Genomic DNA, 9,205 nt, shown 5'->3' with positions numbered 1-9,205 from the left:
GCGTAAGATTTAGTAAACCGCCCTGCCTCTTTCCGTTGCGGGAGCTATGAGGATGTGGCTGAGGTCGGTTTTTCCGCAGTGCGGGTTTCAGGCCTCCTGGCCCTCCAGTGCCTCCCGCCGGCTGGGATGCGCCGAACAGGCTCTTGCGCACCGGAGCGGTCTGCAGAGCTCAGCCCTCTGTACCGGTCTACTAAGGCTGCCTGGCTACAAAGCCTGGCCGAAGGTGGCAAGCTGCATGGGCTCCTGCCCTGTTTCACCTGGTGGGTCCCCGACCCACCCCTTTCTGGTTAAGCCTCGAGGCCCACACTTGAGTCCATTGCACGTCCCTTTGGTGACCAAGTCAGCACTAAAATCCGCGGCTGAGGACCTTATGTTTCTGTTTTAAGGAAGATGACTTAAGAAAGAAAAGGATAATAATAAAGCCTTCATTCTCCTCAATTTCCTTCTTGCAATCCTGCGATTTAGGTTTCAGCCTAAATAAAGTGGAAATGGTTTCCCCATACACTTACACTGTATGTATGTGTGCATTCCTACGTGAAGACCAAAAAGTATCAGGCAAGGGTAGCAACAGCTTGAGGGAACGATTTCAGTAAAATATTGTTTTGCTGTATGTGGCCTTTTTTCTCTTTTTAAATGTTATTTTTCAAATTACCTAATATCCTACTCTTCTTTTGAGTAGGGACGGGACGGTCCTATTGCTTTTCCAGTTTGATTACGGAGAGAGAAGAGGGCCACTGTCAGCACCGCGGACAGCGCCAGGCAGGGAGGGCGCGGCTACTTTGGTGCATCCTCTTAGCTCCTCTCCTTTGTTCCCAGCCCCTGCAGGCCAAGGCAGAACAAAGACATCAAGGCTCGCTTTTTCGGCCTGGGTTTCTCTTTGGCTCCAAAGTCGTGGTGCGGAACTGCTACCTCAACATAGTCCACTTCACTGGCTTCCAAATAAATTAATTTACCGAGTCCTTCTAAAGTTTCTGACCTGGTCCTTTCCCCTGATTCCACTCCTTTGACCGATTTGGACATTGCGACAATGCCAAAACAAGAGAGTTATCTTGGCGTCTTAAAGCCAGGCATGGACGCCTCGAGATTGGGAAGAGAAAGGGAGAAGTCAAGGGGAAATGCGGGCGGCAAGTGTTCTTCAGATCTTTCCAAAGTTTGGACTTTTCATTTGCTGTTTCTTGCGCAGTGTGGTCAGGACGCTATTTAATGTTACACCTCTCTCTGCTGTTTTGTTTTCCCAGCTTGGCCCAGGACTGCAGACAATCACACTATCTGTTCTTGAAAGAACTAGTGCTTTCTAAATGATTTAACTCTCTGGAATATTTTCACAGGCGGGAACTATTGCTCTCCTGACAGCTGTCAATGAAGCTTCCCTAAAATTCTCCTCGGAGATTTGCCTGCGGATTTCCGCGGCTCTAATGGAAAAGTAGGAGCCTTTCCCTTTCGAACACTAGGTTGCTTCTAGAATCAATCCGGGGTGGGGTTGGGGGGCATTTATGCGGCAAGAGATGGGTTCATTCTACCACCCCCTAAATTCCCTGCAATTGCCTTTTCCCCTTTCTGACCCTGAGATGCTTTGGTGTCCTTCAAGTGCAGCCGTAGGCTCCGCTCTTGGCATTCACCGCGTGCCTTAATTGTATGACATTAAATCAAGGTCCGCTGTGAACACGGAGGGCAGAGCCTCTAATCTTGATCCGGAAAGTATAAGACCCACTGCGACTACCACTCTTCTCTCCCTGCCCATCCCCCTCTCTCCGCTCTGAGTCTCTACCCCTAGAGTCATAACTCATAAGCCCAGCTCCTGTCTCTGCTCATCTCTGACACATCTGCCAGAGCCGCTGTTAATTAGTCTGTTCCGTGGAAGTGTAGACGGTGCGTGTGCCTGCGTATACATATGCATATATCTCCATGCCATTTACAGCACACGCCTAAAAACATACATACGCCTATAAATCTAGTTTTCAAATGACGGCGTGGATCCAAGTTAATTACCCCTCTGGTACAGATCTAATTTTGTAATCGTGTTATTTTACTGAATGCAATTAACCCAGTTGGTTCGCCCTGAATCCTTTCTAAGGCACTTGTAAGGAATGGCAGGTTTTTAAGGACCACGCTATTGCATGTTCTCCGTCAGAACCGTTGCCAATCATTTTCTGCTGTCAGAGATGAAATCTAGCATATAAAAGAGAAAACCATACGTGTGTGCCTGTAAGATAAACACACAGATATGCCTGGTCTCTGTGTCCTCTGATAACGTTACCGCGGGTTTGGTTGGGAGATTTTGGGTAAAGAGAGTCCAAGGGCAGGCTGGGTCATCTTTCTTTGTAATGCGGAAAAATTAACTCAACCGCACCTGCCTAGTCCCGAGAGAGCTGGGCGGCCCATCTGGTCTGGCTACGAGTTTGCTGCGGAGAGAAAAGCCTGCTCACTAAAGCTTCCCCACTGCCCAGGAGCGCGGACCTCGGGTCTGGGCCCGGAGGAAGGATTAGGCTCAGGGCAGCGCAGCCGACTCGCAGTCCTCAGCCAGTGGCCAGAGTCTGGGGCTGGAAGCGCCTGTGCCGGGCGGAGGGAGGGCAAGCAGGAGAGAGGAAAGGGTGAGGGAAGTTGACCTCTACGGGCGGAGCCCTCTGCGCAGCGGGCAGGAGGCAGCGGGCGCGACGGCTCTTTTCACGGCGTCCCCTACGGCGTGGTCGGCCAGAGGGAAAGGCCCGCTCCCGCTCCAGAGTCCGAGGAAAGGAGAGAGAGCTGAGAGCTGGTCTTGCGCAGAGACCCCAGAATGCGCCCCTGAAAAACAGAATCAAAGCGCAGTGTTAGGGAGGCGGGAGAGAGGAGGGGGAGGGTGGGGAGCAGGGACACGAGGCGGGAGGGAGCACGCGAGGGAGACAAGGTGATGAGAGGACAGGACCCCAGTCGGCCGGTCGCGACCTCCGTCCCCAGGCTTCAGGGGGACGCGGAGGGGACCCTGAGCCCACGGAGCGCGGGGCCCGCAGCCCGGGGGTAGGGTGTGGCCCGGTGACTGTAAGCACCGGTCCGGGCTGCGGAAGTCCAGAGGAGGGTGCATGCGCTGCGGATACTGCAGCGTCCAGAGAAACGACTTCGGGAGCTGGAGCCGTGAAAACGCGTCCGCAGATGGTCCTTCTGTGCAGTCCCAGCCGTTCCCGCATTCTGCACCCCCTTTCCCAGCCTCACCCCCTCCCTTAGACCACACGCCAGACCCGCACTCTCGAATCTCCACCCCTCTTCGTTTAGGACCCTACGAACTGCAAGACCGGCAAGAAAATCGAAACGATCGATGAAAGAAAGAATTACATACACCCATGGCCCTAGAAATTCGGAGAGAGACCTGCAAGCCCTGCTCAAACCTGCAGAGGACCAAAACGTTTTCAAAATCGCTGCTCAGCGCGTTCGCAGAGGAAAGAAGAGGCTGAGAGCCTTCCGTGGTATAAGGTGCTTTAAGGTGGGAGGTGGGGGTAGGGAGTGGGTGGGTCGGATCGGTCCAGTCTTTCCCCCTCGCTTGCTGATCCAGAATTAGGGATTAATGGCTCGCTCCAGCCAAACAAATAAGGCATCTGCCTTCAGCACAAGAGGATTACACGGGCTGCTGACGTCACCAGTCAGACAGATGTTGGCTCCCAAAGTCCTGAGCAGCTCGCTGTGTCCTTGAAACCAAAGAGCCGCAGAAGGCTCGCAGCCCCCAATTGCAGAGCCTGGGTACAGCAGAGGGCAAGAGCCCTGCCCTTGCCGACAACCCCTTGGCGTCAACCCAGTGCCCACAGGCAGCTCCCTAAGACGTTGAGCTTCCAGCCTCTCCAAGCGCTCCCTTCGCCGTCCTGCTGTCAAAACCCAGGCTCTCTCAAAACAAGCCAAAGTCACCGTTCTCAGTTGCCTCTCCCTAACATGGAGACAAGCGCCCACAACCCAGTCGACACCTTATCTAGATCCCACATTTAAGCTCTCGGGCTCCTGTTCACTCACACTCAGTTGGCCAAGTAACAGGAAAATAAGCACCTTAGGCCGGACACAGCCCACGCTCCAGCTGAGGGACCGCCTCTTAATTATGTGCGCAAGCAGCAAAAGCAGAGCTAATCTGCATCTCCTCTTCTCAACCGCGCAGCCTGCCTTCCCCCGAGGCCAAGGTTTAGGTTTATGTTTAATCTTATCACGAATGCCATCCCGGACGAATGTGCCTTTCAAAACAATGACGCTTTGCCAACCTAACTCAGCGTCCCAACCAGAGCCCTGGACCACCACTCGGTGAACCACGGGGACCTCACCATGGTCCTGATTAGGACACGGAAAAAATGTCATCGCATATTCTTCTCAAGTGCTTTGAATACGTTGTCTAAAAATAAAATATTAAAATAAGTGTGTGTGTTCAAAATATATGTAGCATCTAATTCCAGCAACCTGCACATTCAAAGAACTGCAGTTTCATTTTATAGCCAAATCTGATGAATAAAGATAAAAAATTAATTTATTTATAAACTCCAAGGTACTTTTAAATTGATGTAATTTTAACTTAATTTTAATTATGAACTATTTTAATTCTTCTAACCTGCATATTGTTTTTGCTTTATATGATTTTCCAGGCCTTTACAGGTCACACTAAAGTCAGGTTATGAAATAAGCTAAAAGACACATCAAACTGGAAATTTAAATGAGCAATTTTGAATAAGTTATGTAATCCACAAATGAAATGGTTTTAAATGAATTTTAATTCTGTAAAGCAGTAAAGACTATTCAAACAATGTATAAAACAAAATAAGCTGATCTCCAGCACAGACCCACTGAACCAATCCTGTGTTCCAAATCTAATCAGCATATATGAAAAAATCTGTGACTTTCTTGGAAAAAAAAATAAATGCTTGCTGACAACATTGCACTGTCAGTTATAGAGTACAATGCCTACACGGGAGTAAAAGGAATAGCTGGATTATATCTCCATTCATATTATTCCTGTCTATCAAAGTGGCATTTAATTTTCCCAATTTTATGCATTTAGAAATTCATTCACTGATAAAAATCAGTTTAATTTTCTGTAGTGTCATTCAGCCAATGCCAGTCTAAAATAGTAAAATTTCTCCATCCCCATTCTGTTTCAAGGCCTTATAAAAAACATTCTACATCTAAAATTGATAGATTTAAATTTTATATTTACCAGTACCAAAAGGTGGGCTTTATTTTAATTGGATAAATAATATATACTATTTGAGGCAGGGTAAAAACTGAACACATAATCATTGTTTCTTTGAAACTTGGTAAAATAAGTTTGAAATGCCACATTTTACCAGTCTAATTCCTTTTAAAGACCATAAAGATTATTTTTGACTTCTAACATGCTTTGAATGTAAACTTCCACTCAGGTATCAAAATTTTATTAGAGTCCTTTTTTGCTCAGTGATTTAATATTAGTTCGCTGTCCATGGTCTTGATCCACATGAAAGGACATGCTAGTGTTACCTTTTGGAAAGTGAAAGTCATAACGCTTCTGCACAAATTAGACTCCCTAGCATTTTAAAATGATATCAAAAGGGGGAAATGCTATAGGCTTTAAGTTTTCTTCCCCATCGCAGTTGTTTTCATTTTTCTATATTTGCCACCAAATTGAACGTACAGGAAGCAGATCGTTTGCATTTTATTATTTTTGAGCTGACAAAACCACCACTCCATTTAAAGATCCAAATAATTGTAGTAAATAGGAAATAATATCTTTCAACCTGCAATACTATTTTGGCGGTTTTCAAAAGAGACATAGACATTGTTGTATAGGAATGCTTGTCCACTTTTACATATGGTTTAACAAGTGCAGAAAAATTACAAAAATGACAAATTCAGGGGCAAAAGCCAAACAACCTTTTCAATCATCTCTCTCTCCATATTTACATCACTATATAGAGGCATATAGATAGCACACACACACACACACACGCTAAAAGCATTAAACTAAATCCATCTCTAACACCTTACACTTTTTTTCTAGCAAAGCATATGTTCCAGTGGCTAAGATGCGGAATAATTCTTCCAGCCAAAATACCATTTCATCTTCAGTTTAAAAAACAAGAGACTGACCCGGCAGAGTAACATTTAACATCTCCTGGGGTTTCCTCGAGGGTGAGAAAGGAGAAAGAGAAAGAAATATTTCCTCTTTCAAAAACGTAATTGTCCTTCATTTTTTATTTTCTCCCTCACATTGTCAGGAAAAATATGTTATATATATATGTCTATATGCATATATAAATAGACACTTATTTTTCCAAACCCCAAGAGCCGCTGTTGATCTTTGGAGGACACCGATCCGCAGAAACCGGTCATATCAGTGCTTTGATACAAGCACCCCAACGGTAAGAAAACAGGCCCTTGGTTTTAAACTGAGGTCGGCACCCACGCCAGGCCATGGGGCCCAGCCTCAGCGATTCACACTTTCTTGGGCACGAGAAGGCTACTTTCTCAAGAAGTATTTCGAACTTGGGAAAATCCTAGTACCGGAAGAAAATGGCCTAAACACAATAGGACTCGCCATTTTCTCCTTGTGAAGCACAAAGCGCTTGGCGCTGCCCGCCACACAAAGAAAGCCTGGGCCCGCGGAATTCTTGCACATTTTCAAAAGGCCAAAAAATACCTTCTCAGAACTACAATTTCTCCCTCCTGGGCGCCGTGAGACATACCCTCTCTCCCACCCTTATTCAGTCCTCGTCCCAAGAAGATCCCTTATTTGAGATGGAGATAAAAGACGCACCGAAGGCGCGATGCTGGCGTGCGAGCCAACCCCGGCAAGAATAAGTCCTGAAAACCGAGGGGCCCGGCCCGCGGCTGGCCGGGGCTCCATTCTAGGCCCGGTGTGGGGGAACACGGATCCCCTCCCTCCTCTTCAGATCCCTCCTTCCAATTCCATTCTGTCTCCCAAGCGTGTCTGGGAGCCTGGCGAGCTTAGGGATCTCTGTGACCTGATTTCCATCCATTGCCAGGAACAAACCTTACAGCCCGGAGCTGAGCCGGCGGCTCTCAAGGATGCTCGCGACGCGGGAACTCCTCGACTCCGCGCCTCCCGCCGCCCCCCGCCCGCCACCCCAAGTCACCGCATCAAAGTCAACTAGGATCGTGTTCTGCACGCCCACAACCGGCGAAACGCTTCTCCCGCTCACGTGCGAAAAGTGTAAGCTTCGAAGAAGCCCCTGTGAACCAAAACACCAAAACACAAGCAACAACCCGATTCACAAAGCGAACACTCCCCAGCCCAGCCGGGGACGCAGAGCCCGGCTACCGCAGGAAAGGATGGTACTTACAGCCGGCGTGCGCTCGGGTAATCCGCGTCGCAGCCCGTGCGGTGGGTTAGTTGGCTTTTAAAAAAATCACTACACACCTCTATATCTTTGATTTTACACATCTTCCACCGGTGAGAAGGAATGAAAACAAGAATCTTGTAGCCTAGTGGAATGGGGGAGGGGGATGAAGATTTTCATTGTCTACGCTCGGCACACGCAGCCCAAGGAAAGACGCTCACTGCCTTTGGAGCTCCTTCTACTTTCTGCTTGAAATTCAGAAGCTTTCAACGCAGTAAAGCGGGGGTTTGGTCTCCCTCCCTGCCTCCCTCCCTCTGCGTTCTCTCTCTCCTTTCTCTCTCTCTCTCTCTCTCTCTGTCATTTCCTTCTCCCTCCTCTCCTATCCCCTCCCTCTCTCTTCTCAAGCTCGAAGTCTCTCTCTCTCTCTTTCTCTCTCTCTCTCTCTCTCGCTTTTTTTCAAAAGAGGGCAGGTCGCTTCCTGCATCCCAATGAGTTAAATCAGTCACTTACTTCTCATGCATCAGCAGCCTCTTTAACAACCCGAGGGCTGCAGGCACAAAAGAGCATTTAGCTGCCTCCAATTTGTGTAGAAGGCCTGTCCTTAATTTGTTTTTGGAGTATAATTAAATCATGTATTTCACGTAATATAAAAATACCGAATTCTCAACTTTAGTGAATGAACTGCTAATGGTAACCTTTGAAAATAAATCCCTCTTGTTGATGTTCTTATCAAGGGCCTAGAACGCCCCAGAATTGCAGAGGCCTAAGGTCTGGGCCCCAAACTACCTGCCCCTCCCCCCTTTCACACGTCAAGGTCACAGTCATATGATCCCCCATTGCTTTAAAATGGAGCCTTTTTATCAACCCGTCGCCCTGGAAAGGAATTAAGTCTCTTTTATGGGGTGGGAAGATCTGAAGGATTAAATAAATAAATAAATAAATACATCCTTAATCTGAAATACACACGTCAGCAGAATCAAGCCTGATCAGACATCGGGATGGTGGCGTGGGGGGACTGACAGGGCATGTGAGAGTGAGTAGTTTTCCTCTCCCCGCTTATCCCCCTGGCGAATTTTGAGGTCGCTGGGTTTTGCTTGGGTTTCTTCCAGCGGCTGCGTGGGCCTTCTGGGAGGACAGGGCCGGCGCCTTTTTAGCTCCCAGAGTATCTGAGGGGTTCTGATCTCCCGGACACCGCCCAGTGGTCAGGGGGATCCTGTATATGACTCCCCCTCCTCTAAAGGGGCTGGGGTACAAAGAGCAACTCTGCCTTCCTGCAGTTTCTCTTTCAGGAAGAACTCCAGGCCTGGCCATTGTTCATCCTCAATGAAGGGGGCCGAGGGTGACAACAGAGAGAGACCTTCTATTCTCTACACACACCACCCACCTCCTCCCTCACTCCACCCAAGGCCACTGCTGGGGAGAAATTTGGGAATATTTTCTTGTTCCGGAGAGACGCTTGTCTGGAAGATCATGAGATGTAATATCATGAATATCTCGGTTATCTTTGTATTTTCTTCAGTAAGATTCCGTTAAGTCGTCAGTGGGCTCCCTCACCCCCTCCCATTTTCCAGTTCTAACAGAGCTTGTTCAGAAACATTGCACTCCGATGCGAGAGAGGTTAGGACCGCAGATAACCGCATTTAGTTCCATCGAAAGGGAATGTAACAATATAACTCACCACTTCCCCCCTCTGAATATTTGCTCTTCTACCCTAAATCACTCTGGGGTTTTGAGTAAGGCCACATTTCACCTTGAGCATTTATCAAACCGTACTTGGCTGTTGCTGCTACTGCAGGAGGACTCACAGGCCGCCAACACCCACCTGACATCTGCTTGAAATATCCAACAATATCTCCAACCGGGTCGTTTGCAAAAAGCAGCAAACCAAAAATGAAAGAAGAATTTTAAAAAATACAGAAAGAATATAA

General features: G+C 47.9%; 1 protein-coding gene across 1 annotated transcript; it reads right to left on the bottom strand.

Annotated features, from left to right (window-relative positions):
- Positions 1 to 2,005: 2,005 nt before the first annotated feature.
- On the bottom strand, positions 2,006 to 7,615 carry LOC129043006 (uncharacterized). The gene is made up of 2 exons (XM_054499471.1): positions 7,281 to 7,615; positions 2,006 to 2,781 (listed from the first exon to the last, which is right to left on the bottom strand). Exons 1-2 carry the CDS (start codon positions 7,379 to 7,381, stop codon positions 2,517 to 2,519), a joined length of 366 nt encoding a protein of 121 aa, XP_054355446.1. The 5' UTR covers positions 7,382 to 7,615; the 3' UTR covers positions 2,006 to 2,516.
- Between the last annotated feature and the right edge of the window lie 1,590 nt (positions 7,616 to 9,205).

The sequence above is a fragment of the Pongo pygmaeus genome, chromosome 7, assembly GCF_028885625.2.
Source record: "Pongo pygmaeus isolate AG05252 chromosome 7, NHGRI_mPonPyg2-v2.0_pri, whole genome shotgun sequence".
Lineage (NCBI taxonomy): Eukaryota > Metazoa > Chordata > Mammalia > Primates > Hominidae > Pongo > Pongo pygmaeus.
The sequence above is the reverse complement of the archived record's forward strand: the minus strand, read 5'-3'. Positions and strand labels throughout refer to the sequence as shown.

Excerpts from the sequence above, each read along its gene's own strand:
- LOC129043006 (XM_054499471.1), bottom strand. The coding sequence starts at position 7,381 with ATGTGTAAAATCAAAGATATAGAGGTGTGTAGTGATTTTTTTAAAAGC. Across the intron at positions 2,782-7,280 it reads TACCCGAGCGCACGCCGGCT|GGGCGCATTCTGGGGTCTCT; the intron begins GTAAGTACCATC and ends TCTGTTTTTCAG.